Consider the following 27908-nt stretch of genomic DNA (forward strand, 5'->3'; position numbering starts at 1 on the left):
GGTATAGGCAAGAGAAAGGTAAAAAAAAGAAGCAAGGTGAAACAGGTTACTGTATTTGCTCAAGTATGTATACGTGTGTATACGTATTGACTCGTTGCACAGGAAAAATATTTCTCGTTCTGAGCTGGGGCAGCTATTTAACTACTCGCGTACCTGCGGATATGTATAAGTACATGCATTAGATGAATCGAACTACCGGATTATAAAGATGTACGTACGCGACTATCGCGCAATTGTACCTGTAAAAGGCAAAAAGCTCATTGTCAATCGAGTGTTTGCGGGATAATGACACGAAAAAATCTCCCTCTCTCTCTTTCGTACAGAGCAGCATCATCATCATCGTACTGTAGAGGAGACCGAGGCGTTGTCGATGATTGGTCGATGCACTTGGCAAGTATAGGCAATACAGGCATGTCAGAGAGCGCAAAGTAAAATTGCAATAGTACACCTACACGCGTAAACAAAGAGTCGCCACGTGTTCGTTGTACACGTATATATTTATATTGGTGTACATGTATACCTGATGGCGAGCTACACGTGTATATATATGAGTGCAGGCAACGAGCACATATATAACAAGTATACGTATATAGCGTGTACAGGAGAGGAGCGAAGATCGGGATACGCGGCGCCAGTCCGGGCCGCGCGTCTCTGCCGAGCGCACACGCTCTGCAGCGCTTTTTACTGCTGGTTGTGTATATGTGTATACATGTTGTGCGAAACGCGGTGGGCCAACACGAGGGTGTTGCGTTGCTCCCCCGCTGGTGATGTGCGAGAGTGCAAGTTTCAGGAGGGGAGGCACGGCGCTCGAAAGCTTCGGCTAGTCTGCGCCCTCAGGGCTGCTCGCTTATCAGTTGGGGCTGGAGTCCCGAGCGGCGCGCGTCGCACCCTCTCTCTATCGCCCTGCCATACAGATTGCGAGGCTCTATAGGACGATTCGTTTCTCACAGTTTCGTTAGTTTTTTGAGCTATTTTTTTTGAGTGAGAAGTGGATGACATGGAGGGCTGACGTCTGGAGTCCCTCAATCCATCGACCGGCTGTTTACTAGGGAAAGCTCCGCTTATCGGTACGTGTTCTTTTTTTTTTTTTCCTTCTTTTGTAGTTTGAATTTACGCGCCCTAGGAAATGACCAATTTTTCGCGCTTCAAGGATGCAGGGGGGATTCCCATTGTGGCGGTTTTTGTTTTTTGGTACACAACCTCTCGAGGCCCTCAATATTAACGTTATCGAAGTTTGGACGGGAAATACGTTTTTTAATTGCAAGCTCACGGCCGATGGTTTTGGCTTTGTGTGGAAAAAAATAAATTTTTGGACTTATCAGTTGTAAGTACAGGGTAAAAACAAAGTCTAGGATTTATATTTATGCTCAACTGGCACGACTTTGCTGCAAAAATTCATTACGAGATTATGCTAAAGTAGGTAGATTGAATTTTATTCGAAAAATTTCTTGCGGATTGTGAGTTTTTTTTTTTTTTTCTTGAGTTTGCATTAGCGAGCGTTGACAACTCTCGTATTTTTCTCTCTGGCGTGGTTTAAACGTGACACTGCCAAGCCCCGCGTTGCCTCGCACTTGCCGTGGAAACGTAAGATTTTCCATTTAATTTTAACAAGAAAAGCGAGCGAGTAAAAATTTAATTCGCCACCAAGCGCATGGATCGTTTGTTTTCGGAACAAATGTTTTCCTTCTGCGTGTCGTCATGTCGAATGCAATAAAAGTATCGAGTATCAACGCGTTTACCGAAAGAGGAAAGAAAAAAAAGTACGTATACACGACAAAAAGAGCGGTACCATTGGATAACCCGATGCGACAGCCAATACGGCGATAAGATGGATTACGCGATCGCGTCTCTCTCGCGAGCAAACAAAAGTGCACCCAAGCCCGTGGCTAAGAATAATCTAATCGTCGTTCCGCAAATAGCCGAGTTATTTATTATTCGTTCGTCAAAAGCTTATCGCGCTCTAAATAAACCGGCTGGTCTACTTCCCCTTCCCCTCCTTCTTCCCAGTAACAATACTTAATTATATAATACGCGGTAATTATTATTATTAAAAAAATAATAATAAAAATAAAAATAAACTATCGAAGCACGTAACGAGCCAATGTATACCACGGCGGCGATAATTGAGCGATTAGCGTTAACTTTAACGAGCGCGTACATATATATGTGTGGACTTACTTCGAGGAAAAATAATTCAATCGAGAATTCACCCGACATTACCAATGGGCCATTATGTATACCTACGCGCGTCTGAAACAGTGGAGACCCTTTTTCCGCGAAAGCCAAAGACACGAGAGCTGCCTATCTCAAACTTGACCTGAATTCGCGGGCACACGCGAGAGACTAATTTTTCTTTTTCTTTTTTTTTTTTTTTTTCCTTCTTTTATACTTTCGAGCCCCGTGCAGTCGGGGTATATAGTGTATATCGAGAGAGAAAATACACAAGTGCCTTCTCTCTCTCTCTCTCGTGGAATTCTATTATTTCGCTCGCCCACGGAGAAAAGTTTAACAATTAAGCGAAGCCAAGCTGCTTTTATACACACAACTGAGCAGCGCTCCCTCAACTTTTTACTCTCGAAAAAAAAAAAAAAAAAAGAGCACGGGTTGTTTTTTTCTTTAACATGCCGTGACGACAACAATGCCGGTGACTTTGTACGAAAAAGTTGCATATGTGCGTATAGAGGCGAGCTTGCAAGCTCTTGAGAGCGAACAACAGCGATTTCAGCGCCTGAAAGAGAGAGAGAGACGATTACAGATTTTCAAAGCTAAAAATAAATCGCCACGAAAATACACAAGCGGCCGTACACGTAGGCGTCCGTAGGTAGACAAGCGGAGGCAAATTGGCCGCGACCCGCGGAAGACGATGCTTGAACTGGGTTACCCTCGATCTGTGGATGCCGGTGCTGGTGATGGTCCTTGAAAATCAACCGAAAACCCCGGGGCGCGGACACGCTACTTTGCTCTAATAGAGGCGCTCTTCTTCTCCCTCTGACTCTGTAATTTCGGGGCACGAAGTTTCAAGAGCCGACACCTTTTATCGCACCCCCTATACGTTTCGAGGGTAATCGCTGCGGTTACAACAGTACATTGGTGGTGATGATGTCGGAGTGGGGATAATCGGCTCCTCTCCAGTTCTACTTTCGGGATTTTGCCCTTGTTTTTTTTTTTTCCCTCACTCGAGAACGTACTCATCCGCGTTATTATCATCGCCTTTTTTCTTTCACCGAAAGTCAAGCTTTATCCTTTTTCAGTCTAGAGGACAATTTTTTTGTCTATACTTTTCATTTGCCCTTCCTGCGATCACCGACCCAATGTTATTTTTCAAAACCATTGCGGTCCAGCCCGGAAGTTGGCACAAGAAAAAAAAAAAAAAAAATACACCCTCGCGATACCCACATGCGTAACACGTGCATTAAATTCCACATTTCGATTTCCCGGTCTCATTTCGCAGGTAAAAAATCAACTTGGATTCATCCAACGTACCCCCATCAAATTCAATTCCCAAAACAGGCACGAGGACGCAAAGCTCCCCAACCCGGAAAAAAAAGAGGACGGCAAAAGCTCTCGTTCGAAAGCTCAGCGCCTTAGAGCGGCAATTCGTCTTCCGAGGAGCTTCGCTTTGTCTCCCGGCTGGTATTAAATCCCCCCCGGCACGGCTCTAAATCTCATCATCCGACCATAGCAAAGAAAAAAAAACAAGGTTAACGAGCTAAAGGATGACTTGGAGGGGGGAGTTGTGTACAACAACTAATCGCACCATAGTCGCGAAACAGGGACAGCTGCGATTCCAAGGAATTGATGCTCAAAGGGCTACAAGGCGGGGGAGGGGGTGTCGCGCAGCTGCACGCGACAACGCTTTATTTGCGAATCCTAGGATTTACGTACAACACTTGTGTGGGGGGGCTCTCGCGTATACAACCTTGCCGGGCGCACTTCGGATTGACTGACGTAGATACGCACGAGGATTTTGCATGTAACTGCACAATCGAGATTTATGGCTTACGCGTGTATACACGGCGTGTAAAGCTTGTCAAACTTTAGCGAAAGGCAGAGGCAACGGAAGTTCGCTGTTTCGTAGGTGCGCGTGCCATTTTCCGTTGAAAGACGGGTGTGATTATTACACGCCGTTTAATGAAAAATTGAAACGTTAAAATCCCTGTGTAGAATGACACTGTAATTTCCCACCTACTCGATGCATATTAAAAGAAAAAAATAAATAAAAAAATCCGACTACTCGCGAGAGTTTGACGAAATTCGTGTATATTCCGGGGCTCCCCGTCACGTTCGCCCTGTGCACCTTACTTCGACCCTCCGAGGGTCTCTGTTTTCGTTGGCAACAACGACGAGGAGCTTGAAGCAGCAGCCACTCATGTGTACGCGTACATACCCTTTTTCCCGAGATAGTATACAGCTACGTACCCTCAGACTCGCTGCTATGATAATACTCGAGGAGGCGAAGCAGAGTTACAACAATGACTCCCCCCCCCACCGTTGTTGTCGCTGTACCTACACATGGGGGGAGAGAGCGCTCGTTTACTTGTCAACACAAAGACCCTTGGCCGGTCGATGTACCTGCAGACACGTGTCGGACAAAAGCACACGGCTCGAGAATATAAAAGAAAAAAAGAGAGAAAAGTCTCGAAAAGTCGGCGCGTGTGCGAGAAAATCTCGGCGTCCGGGGGTGTACATTTATTCTTCATTCGAGCTCCTTCCTTACTTCCTTTTTTTTTTTTTTTTTTTTTCTTCTTCTTTTGGTGCGAATAAATGTTTATGCCCTACTCGATCGCGTGTTCGTACAAATACAGAGGTCGATGGCTCACCAGAGATAACTCGACGCGTATAGTGGCCCTTTCGTGCTATAACGCGATTCGTACGTGGGACTCGATAATGGAATCGGTAACTAACGAACGCAGGTGTGTTTGCACGCTATTTCCGTCTTTTTTTATTTATTTTTTTATTTATTTTGTTTTTTCCTCTCGTTCCCTGGATTTTAATCGCGACGAGCAACAAGAAAGCCATACTCAAGGGAGCGTTTATTTTTTATGAAACTTGTTTTGACTAAAAATCGCGCGTGTATGGGTAATCAGAGGGCGTTTGGCGTGCAAACGATATGCAAATCCAACGGCGATGTACAGAGTTGCAGTAAACGGCGTGACAAAACTCGTTGGTATAGTTTCACGAGTTTTTAATTGCACGGGGCTTCAGCTAAGTGGAGCAAGAAAATTTCGGGTGCAAAGGTTTGTTCGCGCTACCATCATCTATACGCATCGTGTAAGTTGGAAGGCCTCGAAACAGGGACGGGGGAGTAGGGGCTAGTTTGCGAAAACATTGAACGTAAACAGTTGCAGACGGTCAACAAGGACAGACGTGAATGGGTGTGATGAACCTGCATTAATATAAGGGCATGAACATCAGCTTTGGAAAATAGGACACCGCATGAACATTTTACTTAAATAACGTGTTAATATAAATTAGACCCTTGACATTCGGATAGAAAAATCGACATTTGTTGACAACTGTTGTTGGTGTAACATCGGCAAAGAAAATCGTGAGTAGGGAATGGAAAAAAAATGACGGATGGATGGGTGTGGTACAATGTACGTGGAAGCCAACGAAATTAGGAAAGGAGATCAATGTCTGAGTATTTTATTAAATACGAAGCCCGAAACCTCGTAAGAGACGACAGAATTCCGGTGATATTGGACATAATGTATTTCGCTGGATTGCTACGTTCTGTACGCGCAAAAAGAAAATATTGGATTTTCGACGACCGATAAAGAGAAAAATATATTCATACGTACGACGGACGCGAAATTCGAGATGATTAAATGTCAAGGATGGGGGGGGGGTGGAAAAAATTAATTGCGACAACGTACGAGCTACGCTATTCATCCGAAAGATCCACCGAGAGATTCGTCTCAGATGTATTTCTCAATTTCCTACTCATCCCTCGACGATACGCGCGCGGATCAGAAACTCGTAACGCAAGTTTACGCGCTCTGGCACTGACAGTGCCCTCCCTAATCCTACGGATCGCTGAAAGAACTTCGTGGATACTTTGTTAAAACTTTCTCACCTCCCAAAGGGGGAGGGGGGCAGTCAACAAAAGGCAAAATCTATAGGAAATCGGTGGCAGTAGTAACAGTCGATTCGCGTCAGACCCACCGGAACCTCTTTCACTCGACACAGGAAAGGAAAAAACGAAAATACTTTCAGGAGATAACTATAGGGGGGTGTTAATAAAACGCGCGTGTGCATTTATATCCCGAGCGCGTCCCGTTGTTGGTGTGTATTTGCAAATGTGGCAGGTGAACTCGGCAAGGAGAAGAAGACTCGTCCCCCGCCTACGCGGGACTGTTTTAACAACCCTCGAGAGCAGCGCGACGGAAATAGACCGAGTCGAAAAATAGATAGTTCCCCCGGAACGGGTTTACTCTCGCCTCCTCCTGTGCAATTTTTTTTTTACCGAGTGAGTTGCTTTTAGCAGGAAAATTTATTATTTACCTCGATCGTCAAAACAAAACCGGAGGTTACTATTGATCAGTAATTTACTTGATTCGAGGAGGGGCGGGGTTACGAAAAAAAAAACTTTGATAACATCAAGTAAGAACAAGCACACAAACTCGTACTCTTTCGGGAACGTCTACCTAATGAGTCTTATATGACAAGGCAGGGAAGTTTGTTTTACTGTTTGTACAAAAGTTTTTACCGTTTTGAAACTAATTTTCGAAATACGCAGTTTATTTACTGTTTCTTTTATGTTGTAGGGAGGTAATCTTACAAACGTCCAAACTTGTTTATTGTTACACGTTATAACAAAATACTTTTTTTTTTTTTTTTTTTTTTTTTTTTTCATTGAAACATAGCAGTACATTTGCGTTTTAGCTCTTGTGTGCTGTATCTCTGTATCTTGTGCACGAGATATAGATAAAAGCTAACCAATCGATATTTTCTGAGAACCCATTGGGATAATCTCAGTCGGAAAATAAAGCAAAGTAAACATCTGGTTCCAACAAAGTAAAAAAAGAAAAGAAAAAATGCTGTTCCCGTGTCAGTCTCGTTTATTCCGTGATCCAATTTGATACATCTATACCTACGAATATCAAAAAAAGACGTCTATAGTTTTTTTTTTTTCGTCTTTCAGCCCAACGCGTCAACAGCAAAAAAAAAAAAAAAAAGTTGAAATTGACTTATCCCCGACACACGAATAAAATACCTTAGCTTGTAGGTGCCAACAAAAGAGTACCAACCGAGTGCAGACGCAAAGACGAACCCGGTTGATTCGAGCGGAAGGGACTCGCCGTGCACCTATTCACGTCGGCCAATAATCGACTCTGACAGAGTAGTCCCCTTACTTCCTCTTCTGCCGCTACACCCTATATGCCTTTCATCCTCTCCATTCGGCCTCCTTATTTTTCTTTTTCTTTCCTCCTCCCCCAACCCTCCTCGCCATGTATTCGTGCACAATCGATTGTTACTGGAAATGGAACGCGGGCGAGGCTCCTTTGCTCCAACTGTTCGCAAAGTGCTCGGATTGATTTAGATTCGATCGCGCATATTGTACGAATTTTCGCTGCTGGTTTATTTCTTTCTTTTTCTACCCACCCCCGCAGCCATACAATTGTATACCCTCCCTTTCCGATTGTATCACAAAATCCGTCACGCGGGTCATGCGTTTTGTTGAGGTGCGTCCATCCGAATCGAATCGATGAAAACTCGATTCCTGCGACTATTGTTGTTTGTTCTCGTGCTGCATTACATAATCATCGCTCTCTCTCTCTCTCTCTCTCTCTCACAAACACCAAAAGCAAGTACTAGTCAAACTTTGAGTAATACGCGCCGCGCTCCATCATCATACCTGTTTGCACTTGATAAACACGCGTAGGTGTACTACACTTGATGGGCTCAAGACACGCGCGTGCCCATGTTACTTCGATAAATTATTCCGAGCAGAGCCCAACTCGCTTCGCCCGGCATTTGTGTGTGTATTCACGCGTGGGGCGTTTATTTATTTATTTTTTTCTTCCCCCGTCTACACAGAGCGCGTGCGAGCAAACGCACAGTGAAACGCGGTTTCTCGGGAGAGCCATTATTTCATGAGGTTGCTTTTGCGTGTTTATCGCCAGCCGAGGGACAACAAAATCGCTTCCACCGAACACCCTGCCGTGTACAGCGGGCCGACGATAATTGCTTCTCGAAAGCGCCATCATCGCACCCCTTCGGGAGGGTATGGATGGATCGGGCAGTGAAGCGAAAACAAACAAATAACGAATCGCTTGGATCCAAACTCGTTGACACCGCGTAGTATCATACAAACAGCCGACGCCCCTGATTCCCCGGAGGGTGAGGAGGGACTCTTTTTTGGCCATTACCAGCGGCGTCTTCTCTTACACACGCCTCGTTGAACGCCGGAGTCGAGGAGCCCCCTTAAGATGCGTCGGGGCTGAATAAACCGAGTTTCATCCGACTTGGCTAGCAGCTCAGCGGTTAACGGAATATGTATACATGTGGTCGTTTTAGCTCGTGTCCGATGGCCTCGCGGGTTAATGGCTCGTGACGCGCATCTCGGGACCCGAGTCGTCACGACGGATTAAAGGGACCTTCTCGGAATTACGTTGCATGCCGCAGCGGCTGGAGGGATGGTATATTTACGGTACACCATGTGGGTACAATCGTATATTATTTCACCGACCAAACGAGTACACGGTCCACGGATCACGAATCAATGAAAAACCGATGATGGAGGGGATAAAACAAGAAAAAGGAGGTGTACAAACGTGTGAATGCAAGACGCACTGATAGATCGTATAGGGCAAGAGAGACGAGGTGATTATCGGGGGCTAAGAACAGAAGCGGAATACAATACAGTACAGCTATATATTGACATTATTCTCCATTCTCGAATTGTCCACCCTGTGTGAGTTGGAGCTCTCGCGGGAGCATGCCGATGACAGACCGAAGGAGAGCGCGCTTAAGTAATTCATCGATGCTACGCTCCGAGCTGCGCCAACATTCAAACGCCACTCTCAACTCGTATATATATATATATGTACATCGTGGAATCCCTCTCTCTCGAGAGCTAAAGGTGTTAATCATCAGTCCAATGCTTACGAGTTACCGCCGTGGCTGCTGAACACCAAGTCTCGAGGTTGTGTGTACCTATACGTACACGCGGCAATAAAGGGAGATATAACGAAAGGGAAGCCCGCGAGTTCTCGTCAATGGGTGCGCAACTTTGAAAGAGTCTCTTTCGAGGGGGACGTACTGGCGTGAAAATTAATTCGAGCGGCCTTTCAGCCGACCTTTTGTTCTTTTCTTGATTGCTGGGATCGAGGAGAGAAGAAAAAAACAAAGGAGGCTTCTTTTTCTCGAAGGCCACCGGTTAATGATATGCACCTCTCGACAAGTGCGATTGAACAATAGATAAAAAATAGTACTTATATATACGTGTACACGGGGCCAGCCGAGGAGGTCAAATGCCACCCGTTGCTCCGTGTATATATATACCTTGTATACTTACTACTACGCCGGAGATTAATTTTCGCGCCTCGCCTACGTCATGTGTATACATGCACGTGTCCATTTGTCTCTTTTGCTCGTGTGTGTAAATAAGTATTATACCTATACACGCATCTTGAAAGTAGACCACGCGCTGTTTGCGTTCATTAATTACGGTGATTTATCGGTGCAGCGTTATTTACATTATCGAAAGTGAATTTTGCTCGCTCCCCGTATTATTATTATTATTATTATTATTATTATTATTATACGTAAAAGCCGGTATTTACATGGAAACTGGTGCAGCTGGTGCACCCAATGTACTTGATGGTTATCTTTTGCTCAAACCCCATTGAAAGCCGTGTCGTGATAAATGAGCTTTGAGCCAAAGCGAAATCAATCATACAGCCGCTAAAAGTTTTTCCATCGATGATGTGACGCGATTCAGGTATCACATGTGACTGTAAAAAGCTATAGAACAATTTTTTTGCTTTCTTCTTTTTTTTTTTTTCGTGTTTCGTGCAAAAAATCGGCGCAAAACTATCTTTGTATTGGCGTGCGTACAATGTCAAAAAGATTTTTTTTTCCTCTCTCTCTCTTTCTTTCTCTCGGAAGGTGGAAGGTGCTTTTGCGAAAGGGAAAATCGGACGCTACAAGTAATCCAAGCGCTTTACCACCAAGTACCAGTTGGTGGAGTAGGGGTGCTTTTTCTTATCGGGAATTTCTTTGAAATCGCAAGTTTGGCGAGATCCCCAAGGAGGTCGAGAAAATCCAAGCGCCACTCGTCGCACGTACAGAGATTGTTGATGGAAACATCACGCCGTGAGCAGGCGTCAAAAAAAAAAAAAAAAAAAAAAAAAAAAAAAAACGAGCAAAATCGAGTTACCGCACGTGTATTCAAATGGGACACCGGTGAAGACTCCCTGCTCGGAGCACTGAAATATTCAGACGTCACCTTCGACATCGCACATGCAGGGAGATGAGGAAAACTCCAGAGAGTACACATAAATACAATTGGGGCCGGGGAGGGTTGGGGGTGCTGAGAAAACAAAATTCGTGAGAAAAATACGTACAAAACGCGAATATCGGTAAAAGTTGGGTGTACATGTTTTATATTTATATAAACACGACATACATATATATACAGCCAAACTCGCATCTGGGGCCGTCTCCTCGCGCGTCAGCTGGTAGATGAGATAAACGCCGAAAAAATGAGGTATGAAAAAAAAAAATGTTTTGGGCAAGGTCGATTTTCCGAGAAATTGAATATTTTTTTCAAGAGCCAGACAGACAGACGGACGCTCAGTGGGGGGGGGGGGGCAGTGCTTGCGTTGTATAAGCTTTAAGCTGAATTTAAATGCAAAAGAAAAACGTAATCGACAAAGAAAAAAAAAAAAAAATTCAAAAGATCGGAAAAGAGGGACAGTGGTTGGAGGTCGCTTCGCGTGAAAAGTAAAAAGAAACGGTGAGTAAAAGAGCGCCGGTTCATTGTGTGGTTGTACAGGTACTTATATATTATATACCCCCTATACATTCGCTCGAGAGTATACACATTATTTCTCAATTACCTGCGTGAGCACGCGTATTCCGTATCGGTGAATGTAAACACAAATATATATATATATATATTTTTTTTCTCTGCTCATGATGGTGCGGTATCAGTTGAGCACCTGTAGCGTTACCAAAACGGAGGTCACGAGAAAGTGATAGGTGGAACGAGAGAACTACACCATAAGCCACGAGGCCGAGGAGAAATAAGTTGTTGGGAGGGTGCAGACTTTGCAAAATATGGGTCGAGTAAAAAGTTTCTTCGTTAACCGAAAAAAAAAAAAAAAAAAAAAAAGAAAAAAAAAGAGAGAGAGAAGCGTTTTCATTAGATTATATGGCCGTCCAAAGGTATACTACTGCTCTTTTTGCGCTCCTTTCTTGCGATTACTCGTTATAATCAGGTTTAAGCCGTGCAATAAGTTCATTTCTCCTTCCCCCCCTCGCCCCTTTTTTACTTGCGGTTTTCCGATGGGAGGAGATCTTTATACTTGCCCGTAAGGTTATAATAGCGCCCAGAGGCTGTGTACCACGGTAGGGAGTATATTCCATTACCGTAATGTGTACCACGAGAAAAACAATCGCAAAGTGTATCAGAAAAGGTTAGAGGAGAGAAAAAAAAAAGGAGCCCCACCGACCACCTGCTTTCCGAACCGAGAAAGCCCCCCTGCATCCGTCGAACGCGCAAAAGCGCCCCTTGGGCCTGTGGGTAACAAAAAAAGCTCTATACTCGACAGCCAGCAAAGGAGGAATAAGCAGCGGGGCGGCGGTGCTTGGTCCGGCACGTAAAGTTCGCCCAGCCATGCTGTGCCTGGACATGAAGTTGGTCTCGCGGCTCAGGGGCCTCTCGAGCAGCTCCTCGGCGAACAATAGCAACGGGAGCAGCGGCGCCACGTCTCCAGGCTGTCTGTCACCCCCCGCCGGTGTTCAGCAGTTGTACGCCGAGAAGAGGCGCGGCGTGAGACGGGGCAGCGTCGGGACGGCCAATCCCGGGAGCTACGAGCGCGACTGCAGCGACGACGAGGGCATACCTACCATCAATGTCGTGAGGGATCGCTCGAGATCCGTTTACATGCCCGTGCTCACCTCGTCCCAACTGAGGCACCTCAATCGCCGAGCCAGCCACCACGTGTACGTTGGTTTTTTTTTTTTTTTTTTCATGAATCGCATTCAAAGGGTGCGTTATCTCATATTAAAAAATTATCAAGCGAGTATGAAGTAAAAAATCATCAAGAAATAATCAGCTATAATGTTGTTATCAAATTGATTGAGCACATAAAAAACACTTGAAACGTAAAATCGATGAACTTCTTCTATTTGATAATCGGTAACACTGTATACGATCATCAATGAGAGAAAGTATCTTCCCGCGGGGCGAAAACAAAATCAAATTCTAATCGATATGTGTACAAGCCAAGTGAAAACATGTTACAAAGCCTTCAAATCTGATCATGTATATGTGTACATGCAACTACAGTTTGGCCCCCTTTTTTAAATCGAGCGATTTGTACCAAACGGCGAGTACACGTAGAGCCCCGCTTCTGTTTCTCGCCTATACCTTAAGTGTATCGAGTGAAAACGTACCCTCTCAAAATTTCTCGTAAATACGTAAGTACACGCACGCACGAGCAGCTAATATGGCCATCATTAGTTCTAAGGACCATTAATTTCAACGACCCGAGTACGCCCTCCCGCCGCACACAAACAGCAGAGCCGCTCGATACCAGAAACTTTGTGTGTGCCAAATCATACATATTTTTTTTTTTTCGTCAAATGCAGCAACCGTACAACGTTTTACTCGTATATATACTCTCCGGTTCTCCCACAGCCTCGTTATATAATAGGCTAATACCGCGGCAATCGTGCGATGACTCTCTGCACGCCCGTGGAGAGTCAAAGTGGAACGGCACAACTGTGCTCGCCGATACGTGACCTTTTCTTTTAACACACAGTACAGGTACCCATGGGTACAAAGTCGAAAAAAGCCAGCCGAGTTTTTAATTAACCACCCGATGCTGGTGCTCGTCGTTCTGTCATTAGCTGATGACGTCACTCGTTGCTCATTTATACTCCATACACTGCACCTACTTGTAGCCGTCGATTTTTTGTTTTTTTTTTGTTTGGTTGTTTGTTTGTTTGCCAGAAAGGAATGGCGCGTAACGTTAGAAATATTTCTTTGTACACCTGCTCAAAGAGAATTCGGTTGTCGTGCGAACAAAAGGACCTTCGACTCGGAACGTAACGTATAAAGGCAGTACTTCGAAAGCTCGGGAGCTGGGAGAAAATCTCGATGGTTTTCCAAGTCGATGCGTCCCGAGAACATTCACATGAATGTACGCACACACGTGTGTAAAGTACCTCCGAGAGCCTTTGGGAGGAACAAGGCGAGTTTCTCCTGAAAAAATCCGAAATCGCATTGAAGCCACCCTCTGGTCTGTGTCACCAAAGCGGCAGCTGTGGAAAGAAGCCGTGAAAAGCTCAAGCGCTGCAGCGGAGGAGAACAATCCGCCACGAACGACTTTCCTTGTAAAAAACGTCTGGCTGGCTGATTCGTTGGACGTGACGGCGGTGATAACAAAGGGCGCGTGGGCTTTTGATCCCCTCCCGGCCTCGCCCCCACACCTATACACTCCACCGATTTTTGATGCGCAGAAATCTGAAAGGCGTCGGGAGGAATAGGTATACACACTCGGTCTTTTTTATGGAGTTCGTAAATCTCGGGGTGGTGTTGTATACATTACACACGTCTGGGGGGGACGCGCCCGTGCATTACAACGCGTAAGTATATACAATCGTGCCTGTGACGACTCGTTTCTACCCTGCGCTGAATAAATTATAGTTTTATAGGTCCCTTCCGATGCGCGGACAACAACAAAAAAAACAAGACAAAGAAAAAAAAATGTATTGCTCTCGTTTCCCGGTGACGCATCCAAAGATACGACTGTGTATTTATTATTATGCGTCAGAGCCAAACATGAGCTGAATTATACAAAAATAATGAGAAAAAAAAATTTTTTCTTTGACAAATAAGACGTATTAACTTGTAAAGCATTTTAAATCAAATATCAAATACTTTTATTTTTTTGTGCATATAAATAAATTATTTTTCCAATTGTATGGTTTAAAGTTTTTGCTGGACAAAATTTTGATGAGCACTGTGTTATAAGTAGTGATTGAACAATATTTGTTTATAATGAAAAATACATTGCGTATATTCGCAAAAAATTGAATGAAAGCGATATCCACTACAGTCCCTAATGTGTCTGCTTGCAAAACTCGGAGAGAAAAAAAAGAAGCTCGAAAACCCTTTGAAAACTCGCTCGATTCGGGAACAAAGATTTGGCTGGCAAATAATGCCGTGCACGGGGTGAAGAATCGAGGGTTCGTGTGTGACGCAGTGATCATAAAATTCTCTTCGATCGAGGTTACCCGCTTATTTGTTACGCGAAGCATCATCAGCAGCCCGAAAAGACCACGGGAGCGGGCGAGTGTGTATACGTGCGTGCGCCTCACAGGTGTTACGTGCGCGCGAACATCAGCTATACCGGAGAGTCTTTAAAAGCCCACCTACCGCAAACGACGTGTGCATGTGTATGCATGCGCGTGTGTGTTGAAGTAAGAGGGTACTGAGGCGAACTATCGCGCGTTTCTCATTAACCCAGATATTTACACGCTGGCCGTGATAGCGTTAGAAGGGAACGAGGTAGGGGGCCAGCCGTCAAAGTTAAGGTTAAAAAATAAAGGGCTGGTTCGTGACTTCTTTTTTTTTTTTTTTTACTTTTTACGCTGAAATTGCTTATGATTCGGGGGTGGCGGGGTAATAGTATCGAGAGAGAGAGAGAGAGAGAGAACACTGGGTCATCGTGGGTTTTTGCATAGCCCAAGTTTGAGGGCGTGAGCGCACTTGGCACTGAGAAACGAGGGTATTTTCGTGAAGAGATGAAAAAAAGTAGTAGTGGAAGAAGAATAAGAGGTGCTATTCATTGCGCTCCATAAACTTTCCGGTCTCTCGTTCTTTGAGTTTATTTATACGTGTGTGTGTGTGTACACACGCCTACTTGAATTGAATCGAGCCATTTTTGTCTAGAGTGTACATGTACACACGCGAGAAATCGCATTGAGGCGACTTTAAAGCGAAATAACGCCAAAACGATTTTTACGTCTGACGAAACTCGAGTGTTACTACTTGAACTTTTTTAATCATACAAAATTTTACAAAAATGCTTATTTGAAAAGACGTGTACTTACTTACGTGTTGATGTATTAAAAGAAAACTTGGCAATTTCTCGAAAATGTATACCACCACACGATTGCTCGACGACGACGCTGATCCTCTGAAGAGATAACCCGCGATGGTAACTAAGATTGGACGTAATATTGAAGAAAAAAATGTTTTAACGTGTTTTCGTGCCAACCGCGTCCCCCAAGGCGAATGATCTCCGCCACGACTTTCAGTTCTGCGGGTAATATAAATTTGTAGGGTAAAAGTTGAATTTCACGCTGCTGGGATGACGATCGTACCGCTACTCTGCTACGGTGTTTATCTTTATCAAACTTTGGACCTTAAATATTAACGTTTCGGGTAAACGGGTATAGAGGGAGAATAAGACTCTAATAAATACACTTAACTTGGTTTTACTTTTATAATGAGTTTTCGAGATTTGGGTCGTCAAGTTGAAATTTTTAATTACAATTCACTGCGGAGATAATAATAACGGTAAATAAAAAAAAACACTCAGTTCCTTTCTGTGTGTCATTAAAATATTAAAGCTTCCGAGAGATGATTCATCCCGACGCTTAGACTTGGGTACTGATATTTTTTCAATTTTCAATGTTTTTATTTTATTATTATTATTATTTTATTTCACAGCCATTCTGACGAACTGTGCGTATAACGAGCTCTGCTTTGCTGTTTTATACTGCATGTATATTATATGCTATTGTTATATACACGTAAAAAAAAAAAAAAACAATGCAAAAGAAGATGTTTTTATTGATGTGTAAATGATTGATTCACAATAAATCTGAGGTGGCACTTTTGACATGCCAATAACGAATAGCATGTACATGCAGAAAAACACACAGATCAATGCCGTCGTTATGCCATATACATATATAACCCACAGTTCGTCAGAGTGGCTGTAAAAAAAACTTACACAACCATGGGGACTTTTTTTTTTTCTCATAATTTTTGAACCATCCACGAGCCACGATGAAGGTGACAGAGGTTTCAGCCAAGTGAGTACTCTTATGCAGAGTAAAACAAAATTTTTTCCCAAAATGTTTAAAAAAAGAATTGCGTCCAAGTCTGTAGATACGTAAAACTGTATGAAAGGCACACTATTTGAGAAAGAATTAGAAGCACATGCGTAAGTATTGCGTAAAATTCATAGTCCAGCGAGTAAAGAGTCGGGCGGAGGGAAAGTAATATCCGGGACTTCTTCTTGGAAGTTTAACTTTGGAGGCTCTCGAAAGTTTGCGGGCGCCGCGGTGCCGCGGTAAATAACGCATCGCCCTCTGGAGCACTTGAAACATGATAAGTTACCTGTTTACGAAAAAATCTGGGATGAAACGTTGTTCGCGGCATCCGTAGCCACGAGACCAGACACCTTTCTTTCGCATCAAAACGGATCAAGCTTCGCGCGTCCATCTAATCGCAAGAGCTTTTTACTCTCGTTCCAAATCAACTTTCAGGACTCTACCACCGCCATGAGTATAAAATGTAAAGGTCCCCTCATTGTCTCAGTTTGCGTACAATGTGTACCATGACCTAAGAGAGTAGCAAAAACAAAAGAGAAAAAAAAAGGAAAGTAGGACTTGGCTGGTTTTCAAATTCACGTAGCTGGCACTTGCCGTTTGACTTGGAAGCAAGTAGTCTTCTTTGTCTATACGTATAGACACGTACGACAATCAAAGGATCACCAAACACACCTCGATCGCGTGACCATGCATGGATGTATCAAAATATAAGGTACGCGGACGCCAATACGCCAAAACGATCCGAGTAAGGATAAAAAAAGGCTCCTCGATTCGGGAGTGAAATATTACCTCGTCCATCCTCCTGCTTCCGCTCGTCTTCCCTCCGGTGACCTCTCCCAGCTGCGGCACCCACACGTGTATACCTATACACGCGACGAAAGTCGCCCGGCGTCGCGTCGTTCCAATTTCGAAACAGGGTCGAAAGCTCCGACGACTCTGTCTCTCTCGATGCGTGTCGCAAAAGACTCTGCTGCGGATGGACTTTGCGAATTTTGTTTTCGATCGACCGGATGGGCGATTGGAAGCAAATGCATCGAGAACTCGGTTTTGCAGATATAGTTCATACATTGTACGGAAAACAAAAGGTTTGGAGTTTTTAAAAAAACATCAATATCTCGGTTTTCAATTTCAAGTATGGCTTTTTTTTCATTGAAAAAACAAAGTAGCGTAAACATTCATCTGTGTTTAATTGCAGGGGACTATTGCACGAGCTATAGGCAGTACGAAACAGCTTATCCTCTGGTTTTCAACTTTTGCTTTTGGGTAAAAAAAAAAGAGTGTAGGGTAAAAACTGTGGAAAAACCCATAGATATTATTTTGTAACACTTCACTCGTGAAATACCGAAAAAATGGCCAAACATTCGAAAAGCTCAGTGCCAGCGTTGCCCCTTTTTTTTAGTGGGTCAATATCACAAGGAAAGATGAAAGATTAAACTTTCGTTAAAAATGGGTGCGCCTTGGCGTCATTTGGCACGGGAGCAGGGCGTCGTTGTTGTTACAATTGTACACGGAAGAATGAAAAAGAAAAGCAATTACCTTCACTTGCAGCAATTAAGTATGACCCCCTCAGTTATTGCCCCGCTTCTCGAAATGAAGGCATTAGAGGCCGTCACGTTCGTTCGGCGCAAGTTTTAATGAAAAATCACACAAGTAAAACAACAGATTTCGAGAAAAAGCATCACACTCTTCCACACGCAAGACCAACATTTGTACAAAAAAAAATAACAACAAAAAAAAAAAAAAAAAAAAAAAACAGCAATTCAAAAGAGGCCAACCAACGTGGAACGAAGATTAGGCCTCTATCTTGTGTAAAACACGTTGACCCGTGTAGCGAGGACTTGACCGAGATACAACAAAACAGCACGCATACATGTCATCGTGCGTGCACGCGTGCGTGCGTGCGCGAACAACGCCGCTCTGAATAATTAATGCTCGCTCACCCGTATACACCTCTGATGCGCGCACACGGTATACGCACACCACCTAATACATAATCGAAATTAGCGTGAATGGGAGGAGGAGGAGGAGGAGGAGGGACGCCCGGTCGATTATAAGCCGAGGCGCAAATTCACACGCGCGGGCGGTGTACGCACGATACATATACATAACCAGGGAGGGGAGGGGGCGCACTTGAAATTTCATATAGGCACCGGCTGATAAGTACGACGTGGAAATTGCTTCCCTCCCTCGCCCCTTTCCACTACAACCAGAAAGCGATAGCGAGCGCGGAAATTTGTTCAACGCAACTGCGCACGAGCTTTCACGGGCAGCCTGCGATAACGTCCCCCTACGAGCGAGTAATTGAACAGGTAATTTTGAACGTTCAAATTGATGTATACACGAGACTATGTTGGCGCTTGCACTTTTAATTTCAGGAGGGCACGCGTTGCCCCTTTTTGCGGAAAACAATTATGCTGTGCATTATAGAGGTCAAAGCGCAGGAACTAACAAAGTAGGGGTGGTTCCGCGAAGAGAGAGAGTCGCGACAAGTGCTCCATGAACTGCCGTGGTCTTTGCGCCTGTTACAGTTGTGATTTACGCGAGACAGGAGCAAAGAAAAAGAACGCCAAGGCAGAAAAAAGGGAAAAACGGCCCCGCGGGGCGTCTGTAAACGGGGAATAAAAGCGTTGATCGCTCGTATACATATATTTGCATTTCAAGCAGTGGCGCAAAAGTGCCACAAAAGAATAGCGGAACGATAAATTATATACACCTACACATGGAAAGTGGCTTCTGTTTACGATAGCCATTACAATGCACAAAGGGGGCGGGAGTAATTTTTTTACGGGCAAAGCGCTCGATTGGGTGGAGAGGAAAAAAAAAAAAAAAAAAAAAAACGAGTGCCACGGGCAAAGTTAATTAATCCACGGGTAGGAGCGCGCGTCAAGTGCACCACTACCATGCTGGTGTATCGGAAGCCCCGGCGCGTAGGTGGCATCATTGAAACTCGAACTTGGTAATCTTACCGAGAAACTCGCAACTGTACACACCCACGAAGCCCCCAAGCACGCCCGTAATTAATGTTCCCCGCCGCCCTTATTGCCCCGTGCGCGTGTATTGTGTATATTCCAGGTACGAGGCGAAGGGTACAAAGGCTTGGTCCTCTTTTAATCCCGCCATTGAAAAATAATAAGAAATGCAGGGGCAAAAAGGCTTGCATGACGAACCCTGCCTGTTTTCGATCAAAGGGTCAAAGAGAGCTGGTAGAGCTTGCAAGCTCCCTCCGCGAGGCCTTTTGGCTGCTTGTTCTCGTGAGCTCGCTCTGGAAAAAAGCATCTCGAGGAAATTAAACGTACAGTATACGCACATTACTTTTTTTTTCTTTTTTTCTCGGTGCACCACGGGTATCCTCGTTGCATCAAGTTGTGACAATCAATTGCAGTATCGACATACCCCGTGATGGCCTACCGCGCGAAAATTACATTTTCACCATCAATCATCGGTGTAACACACACATATAGGTAGATGTACAACGTGTGTGGTAACTGGTGCAAATGGCAACGAGTACAGTGTATCGACGAACACAAACAAGCGACGCCAACGCGCGTCCGATTGCAGTATAAAGGAGCGAGCAGTGAAGCCCTGTATAAGTACCTACGTATATACGCAAAGCACACGAGACAACGGGACAAACATTCCGCGCTTGCACCCCTTGCGTGTAATATAAACAAGTACGTAACGCGGCCAGTCGATCGGAAAATCACGAAGGACACGCTTACTGCGCGTCAAAATCTCGTCTGTGTATCGACAGCACCCAACACGATACACATATATACGTGAGTTGCATTATTGAGTTACATGGATCCTCGTGAACACACACATATTTATATTTATCTACGTGGGTATATAATATTATACCCTGTAGGTGTGTGTGTGTGTGTGTGTGTCAAAGTCGAGGTCCTTTCCCGAAAGTAGAACATTCTTGAGAGACCGGCAGCTAAAGTACTCGCGAGAAGAGAGCCTCTTTTCCCCCCAAAGTACCCACGTATATATGTATATCCACACGGATCTGCATACACGTGTATCCCCCTGCCTACCCTTTTTCTTTCAATTAAACCCGTCCAAAGGACGCAGTGTCTGGTATTATCCGCTGATGTACACGTATATACAGCCCTTACTTATACAGCCAGCCTCATGCATATAAGGATTCGACGGTCGTACAACGGCAGCTTCGTTAGCTTTATTCGTGTGAACGAGTGACAAAAGTCACTTGTGTATCCCTTGAATCGGAACCTTGGCTCTGAGAATCTTGCGATTGATTATTTCATTGCTTGCATCACAGCAGTTGGACATGTGGAAGAAAGAGAGAGAGAGAGAGATTTTTTTTTTTGCTTTATTTTGCAGATCTTCGACGGACACGGTCTCGCGACGAGGCGTCCTGTCACGAAGATGCTACGGCAGCGTCGAAATGGTAAGTCACGTCGTGCGTTGTCATCTTGTTTCTTGAAGAACGTGGTCTCTTTTTTTGTTTTTTTTTTTTGTTTTTTTTCCCCCTCTTTCAAAAAGTATCACCTGGTTGTATTATTTATTTCCAGCCGTACAATGCTTCGCCACACGCTTATATGGACATTTATTTTACAAATGGCTATCCTCTAAGTTGGATATTCATGATAATCGAATACTTTAAATCGTTGTATATCGCGAAAAGGACGATATGCTCCGTGATCATAAGAATAAAAAAAATAAATGTTTTTTTACACAAGACTTTGGACACGAGTAAATAACGTTCCCAAATGCTCCATTATCCTATAGATATTAACGTATATTAGCACAAAGAGTCCGAAAAAAGTGGTGACCGAATACTCCAACGGTACGGGTGGTAAAGCGTCTTTTGTACGCTTAGGTATACCAACTTGTGGTTATATATATATAGCTAAAGGGGCGTCGATTATGTTCGCAGCTACCACAAGTCGAGCAGGATGGCATGGACGGCCGGCGCTTCCGGGTCGAGAACGGCGACTCGCCCGGCGAAAAGGAGGAGGTCAGTATGCGTCAATAGCTACTATAACTATACGTGTGCGCGCACCCATGTACCACATATACGGAGGTGAGCAATTTCGGTTTGGCATACCCTGGAGTATATAATATATGGTACATTCCATATTGTGGAAAGGAATAGCGGATTACGCGTTCTATTCAACATTTCCTTTTCTTTTCTTTCGCGTATACGAATAAGCCGTGGGACCTCTATTTTTTTTTTCTTCAAAAAAAAAAAAACAACTCTCGGACCGAGTTTTTATTTTCTCTCCGTGTCGCTGCCACGACCAAGTACATCATAATACCAATGCAGGTGCAGGGCAACGCGCGGGGGCGTAAGCCGGATTTTCTTGGTAATCTCTGGCAGCCGTCGGCCCACGCACTGCACAGCCAACTCCATATAAAAAGCAAGGAGGGAACACCGCGTATGGAGCTTGAAAACTCTTTTTTTTCATATCAAACATAATAAGAACGAGCCTCGAAGCCTTGCCCTCCTCGAGTCTATATTTTCTTACGTTTTTCGCTCCGATTCGACCTGGTTTTTTTTTTTTTTTTTTTTTCTCGACCGATACTCGGAATCCGTTTTCCTCCTGAAACGTCCACCAATGCCCCGGCAAATCGAAGCCGTAAAGAAAAGAAAAAAAAGTCAGCCCCGGCCGAGCTGCACTCGGGAACTGCGACACGTACCTATACTCGTATAATTTGCGAGAAAGCGTCGCCGGGACAATAAAACGGCCGAGCACGTGATCCAGCCGAGCGTGAAAACCCGAGTGGCCTGCACGGGTTCTCTCTCCCCCCGTACGCCCGAGGAAACACGCCGGCAATGAATCCGCGCCCACCAGGAAAAATACCACACGCGCTCCCCCCCCACCCTTTTTTCCATCCCCCGACGCACGAGATCCAGAGTCCTTCGTCTTGTATGGTGTATATATATATATATTATGTATGTGTATAATGACATGGTAACCGCGTGTGCGCAGATGTTCGGGTCACCGAGCACCCCGGTACTGGAGAATCCCGAATACCAAACGCGCTGGTACTTCAAGTATTTCCTCGGCAAACGTGAGTATTTCACCCCCGTTTACGTCTCCAATGTCTCCCTTTTTTCTCCGCATACCTACCTCTGCTTGCTTTCAGCCTCATACATATTTCCGATCGAGGACACTCTCTGTGCACCCTTTTCGAAAAATACCCCCCCCCCGCCCCCACTTCTCTTCCTTTGCTCCACGTATGTATATACACGTAATCGCGGGGTTCAAACGGGAGCTCGGCCCTTTTTGTACATTTTGCTGTACGTATATGTTGCACGGACAGGGAGAGATGGCTGATATTGAAGCGCGAGTCGAGTAACGGCCGAGCCATAAAAACGGGGCGCAGAGGCCGAGCGTTAATAATAATTACTGCTCGACCGGCGCTACACGTGTACGTGTGTGTATACACCACGTATGTATACGGAAGGCACGTTATCGTGTACTCTCTCGGTTCGTTTGTTCCGTTGATTGCCATTTACACGCGTTCAACACATTCGATTTACCTATCCTATCCTGCGATCCATCACCGTGGAGAGAGTAACCTGTTTCCCGATTCATTTGGGCTACCCGACTACTCGGTTTTTTCTTTTACACGTGGCTCGCTCGGACCAGTGCACCAGAACTACGTGGCCTCGGATCAGGAGCGCAACCCTCTGTTCCTCTCGGTGGTGATAAGCGAGGGTGGCGATCAGTGCGTCCCTCACTACCGAGTGATACTCTGGCGGCGCACGGTGAGCTTCTTTTTTTCCTTTTTTGTTTGGGACAAACAGTAACGCGCGGGTCTCCGTTGACAGGGCGCCCAGAAGATATCCCTGCCGTACTCGTCCAACAGGTCGATGACCGTCAGGCAGATCCTCAGGTAAATATTTTTTTCTCGTTCGGGGAGTCTCATATTGGGGGGGGGGCTTTGATAGATGGATCATATAGCTTTCGATTTCTTTCAGCAACTACTTTGGCATCGAGAAACTCGAAAAGGGCCCCAGAGAGGTCACGTCCCCCGAAATTCAAAAGGTGGGTGGTGATGCTGACTTTGGCGTATTGGACAAATCTTTCGACATTCGCGATTTGTGTGTGCTTTCAGGACCTGTTACTTTTGGAGGAGCAAGAGGGCTCGGTGAACTTTAAGTTCGGGGTCATCTACGCGAAAGAGGGCCAAATGTCCGACGACGAGATGCTGTCCAATGGTTAATATTTTGTCTTATTCTTTTTTTATTATTTATCTTTGAAATCCTTTTGAAAAAAAGACTCGTTTTTGATTCGTTTTTTTTTTTTTTTTTAATTGAAATTATACATGATTGAAACCATAAAACGCAGAAACCGGTAGTCTGGGGTTCGACAAGTTCCTCGAGGTGCTGGGCCAAAAAATTCGACTGCGAGGCTGGGACAAGTTTCGAGGTGGACTCGACGTGAAAGGTGAGCGATCGAAATTCCAAACAATTTTTTCCCTACGTTATACTTTCGTCGATTGCCTTTTCCAACCTTTTTTTGTTGGCATTATTTGAAAGATAGCAGGATAAACATTATAATAGTAATACCGTACAGCTATCGTAGCCTTCGTCGAACAATAACGAGCTGACCATCTGTCCCTCCGCGTAGGATCACGTTATTTGTTTTAGCTGCACGAATTCAAGTAATTAAAACGTACTTTTTAAAATACTCTCAAGCGATTCAAGGTACGAAATAACTGGAATAAAAATACAAATTGGCCATACGGCGAGACTGGTGAAATACGTGTTTTCTATTTTTTATTTATTTTTTTTTATTTTAATAGATTTACGATGGTTACATTTGGATGTTAACGTACAGTAAAGTGAAATATGCGTAAAGGTTGGAGCAAATGGAGATTAGGGCACCCGTCAATCCGGTAGAATAATTTTGAATAACGTTTGTGATGCATTTCAAATCAAAAAAGAACGAGCGGTATAAATCCATCGAAAAAAAAAACAACGCGAAATGATAAAAATGTCGCAGGTGACATGACCGGCAAGGAGAGCGTATACACGGTGTACGCGGGCCACGAGGTGATGTACCACGTGTCGACACTGTTGCCCCACTCGAAGGACAATCCCCAGCAGCTCGAGCGCAAGCGTCACATCGGCAACGACATAGTCAACATCATTTACACCGACGATGCGAGCCTACTCGACACCTTCAATCCCAACTGCATCAAAAGCCAATTCACGCGTAAGTGCCGATAATGCCCCCACACACATATATATGAAGTATATTCTGCTCTGCGTACATACATATTGTGCACAGGCGTGCTTCTTGGCCATGATACCCATGAGTTGTATGTCAATGAGTTGACGTCATCGCTGGTCACTGCGTGGCCTCTGCAATGAGAGGATCTCATTGAATTTGACGCGGCTTCTCGTGCGTCGCACGTTATTCCGGATGGCAAAGCTCGAACAACATAAAATTCAATCGTTAAATCAAACGTTTCTTCGGTATCTCAAAAAATAAAAAAAATTTCTCTCCTTTTGTACTTTCACTCGGTAATCCTCGTCGGATATTAATTTTTTTTCGACGTAACAAAGAGGAATATAAAGTATCCACGTACGGGCAGCCTTATCTTTCTTATTGTTGTCGTGGCAGTATATTACATCCTCGAATCTAAACGAAAACGTTTGGAGCGTGTAGTCGAAATTTCTGTAGTTTATAAAATACATCGCGGTTGCGTTGACAATTATTGGAAGACCAACTTAGTCCAAGTGGTGCACCAAGGCACTTTTGAACGGGAAAAAACGGAATAAACGGTAAAAAGGCTGCAGAGTAAAAAAACTTGGCTGTCACGGATTCTCACGCGTAACGCAAGCGTGTAAAATGTGGTGCTCTCTACAGCCTCCTTGGGTCAGTCGTCGAATAAATACCATAACTATAACGCATTTGATGAGAAATAGGAATTTCAGCTACAGTAAACGCTTGACTGTAACACCCTCGGATCGGCAGCGTCAGACATGGCCGGAGGAAGGAAAAAGATCCAACGGAGTGAAATATAATAATAGCGAAAACTTGCAGACGTGTTCGCCGTGGTGACAAGCGAGAGCCTGGACGAGGAGACCACGGGCTGGCGGATCGCCATCTACTGCGACGAGAACGTGCCCCTGTTCGGCCCGAGCCTGCCATGTCCACCCCTGTTCGAGGACGCGAACAACTTCCGGGAATTTCTCCTCGTCAAGCTCATTAACGGCGAGAAGGCGACCTTCGACACGCCCACCTTCTCGAGGAAACGCGAGCGCACGCTAGACACGCTCCTCAGGGACATGTACCAGGAGCACACGCAAGACGGCAAGAGCAACGTGAGTTACCCTCTTTTCCCGTTAATTTTCTTGTCGAGGCGGGGAGGGAGTACCCCAACTTCGGAAGAAGGAATGGATTTTTTTTCTTTTTTTCCTCCGTCACATCGGCGCGCTTGATGGACATAATTTTGTTTTTCCACCCCCCTACGGCCCTTCGGTTGCACCTCGCATTTCCATGATCGAATTTGTCCCGAAAAACTTTCCGCGGGCCGCCGTTCCAGGTCACGTGTATTAATTTACATTTCAAATTCCACAGCCAAACCCACGCTGGATCCCATTTCGCTCTTTTTTTTCTCCCCCTACCACCCACGCGTGCAAAACCGAATCGTATTCTTTTTTTACTCCTGTTTTACAAGTCGCGTTTTATGCTCGACAATAATTCATACGCCCGCGATTCATTTATTTCACCCCGCACAAATAGTACGCGTGTGCGCGACTGCAAATGAAAATGTCATTCGGATGAGTCGATACGGATCGACGAACGAGAAGTAAACAATGAACTCGATTAGTCGATCGCGTCATTAGATTAGAATCGTCATTTGTACAGCAATAAGCCCGTGCATGTCGATTGCGCGGTATTGTGTTGGATGTGCGCTTCAATCTCGGGGTAAAACGAGCAAATTGACCCCTTGATCCCGTATATGGCAAAGTAAAAAAAAAAAAAAATAATACTAATAATTACATACGTAACGAATAAAACCAGAGCATGCTGAATCGGCGGGCTTTGTCGGACGTGGTGGAGACACCGGGGCGTAGGCGCGAGGAGACGCGTGCCGTGGAGATGGTGCGGGTGGGCCAAGCCCTGAAGCTCGAGGCCATAGTGCACGGCTTGGCACCGACATCGTTGGCTACCGTTGGTCCCCTGAAGCCGAGACCTTGGGAGCCGACGTGCATCTACCCGGATTTCCCCTACGAAGTCGTCTGCGGCGACATATGGTCGGACGGGCGGCTCGTACTGGCCAGCGAGAACGGCACCTACCTCGTCGAAGGTAAAATCCAAAAAAAAAAGAAAAAAAGAAAAAAAAAGGGGAAAAAAGTAGTCAACTTTAGCGCGCTCACCCTCCCAAGCAGATAGCATGACGCACCGGCTGCTCTTCGACAAGAGCGTGCAAATAAAGCAGCTGAACGTGGTCGAGCAACACGGGATCCTGCTCTTTCGGGCGGGCGACAAGGGCAAGGACTGCAACGTCCACGTGTTCCGGTTGAGCGAACTCGAGGCCGACGCTGCCACCACCATCAACAACCACAACAACCACAACAACCACAACAACAACAACAACAACAATAACAATAACAGCACGTCCTCGGTGATTGGTAATTCAGAGGGGCAGGAGGAGGATGAGGAGGACGAGGAGGACGAGTCACCGCCCGACTCTGCGAGGACGCGCAGGCCGAGCGTGAGGACGCGAGCACAGACGAAGCAGCGCAGGCTCGAGCGCACCAAGGGCTGCCACCTCTACTGCCTCACGAGACCCGGTGGCTCGCACCTAAGGATGGTAACTCCTTTTTTGCCTTTTTTTCTTTTTTCCGTTTTTTTTTTTCTCTGCGGATTTAACTATAACAGCCGCACGCCAAAACCGGAGAAACACAATTCTCGCAGGTTCGTCAGTATAGGTCATCTGATGGGTATCTCTCTCTCTCGCGATTTTGGGCAATTTATGGGCACGGGCTGTATAATCCGCTCGAGATTAACGCTGCCACGGGACGAGTATAATGATGAACGCGGTATTACGTGTCTCTCCATGTGCACGAAATTATACCACGACACAGAGATCAAATCAAATTTCAAATCAACAAAAGGTTGAGCTCTTGAAAAATTGTTGCAGTGCGTGGCCGTAGGCAGGAGATTGACGGTGATGCAGTGGAAGCACAGCGCCGCGTACACGCAGTGGTGCGTGCACGCGGACACCGACACCGTAGACGGCTTCATGCCCCTCAAGCACGAGCTCTGGGCCAGCGAGCAGCCGTCCATCATGACGATCATCGAGAGCTCGCTGTAAGTATATAAATTTTTTTTTTTTTTTCCCGCGTGTACGTACGCTTACACATATTTTAGCGATCCACGCGACGTTCTACGGCTAAGAGCTAATAAATCTGTTGTTCGCGAACAATACAAATATATGGTATAGGGATGGATATAGCATTTACATGAAAAGCTTTGCGTTTACACAACAATCAAAATGATAAAAAATCAAATTAAAATAAAAATCAACAATTTCGTCAACGTCTCCGAGTCAAGGATAACAGAGGATACATTGTACGTGCCGGGGATAAATATATATTTTTCGGCTCGATTTTG

At 45.0% G+C, this 27908-nt stretch overlaps 1 protein-coding gene across 2 annotated transcripts in view; it reads left to right on the top strand.

Annotated features, from left to right (window-relative positions):
- The first annotated feature begins 978 nt into the window (after positions 1 to 978).
- The window catches only part of LOC106644366 (GTPase-activating Rap/Ran-GAP domain-like protein 3), a 29015-nt gene continuing 2085 nt past the window's right edge, over positions 979 to 27908 (top strand). Inside the window, exons 1-15 of one of the 2 annotated variants that reach the window (XM_089594105.1) lie at positions 979 to 1067; positions 11781 to 12174; positions 20647 to 20713; positions 21176 to 21283; positions 22260 to 22341; positions 22923 to 23041; positions 23105 to 23169; positions 23255 to 23321; positions 23392 to 23494; positions 23625 to 23723; positions 24282 to 24494; positions 25329 to 25609; positions 26313 to 26598; positions 26681 to 27105; positions 27436 to 27605. In XM_089594105.1, the coding sequence (XP_089450231.1) occupies positions 11846 to 12174; positions 20647 to 20713; positions 21176 to 21283; positions 22260 to 22341; positions 22923 to 23041; positions 23105 to 23169; positions 23255 to 23321; positions 23392 to 23494; positions 23625 to 23723; positions 24282 to 24494; positions 25329 to 25609; positions 26313 to 26598; positions 26681 to 27105; positions 27436 to 27605 (2414 nt within the window). In that variant the 5' untranslated portion in view covers positions 979 to 1067; positions 11781 to 11845. Of the gene's footprint in view, positions 1068 to 11780; positions 12175 to 20646; positions 20714 to 21175; positions 21284 to 22259; positions 22342 to 22922; positions 23042 to 23104; positions 23170 to 23254; positions 23322 to 23391; positions 23495 to 23624; positions 23724 to 24281; positions 24495 to 25328; positions 25610 to 26312; positions 26599 to 26677; positions 27106 to 27435; positions 27606 to 27908 lie in introns of both variants that reach the window. The other variant, XM_089594108.1, reaches the window with a different exon arrangement.

The sequence above is a fragment of the Copidosoma floridanum genome, unplaced genomic scaffold (assembly GCF_036245765.1).
Source record: "Copidosoma floridanum isolate Cflo_tuat_1 unplaced genomic scaffold, Cflo_Japanese_pri ptg000001l, whole genome shotgun sequence".
In the NCBI taxonomy this organism is placed as follows: domain Eukaryota; kingdom Metazoa; phylum Arthropoda; class Insecta; order Hymenoptera; family Encyrtidae; genus Copidosoma; species Copidosoma floridanum.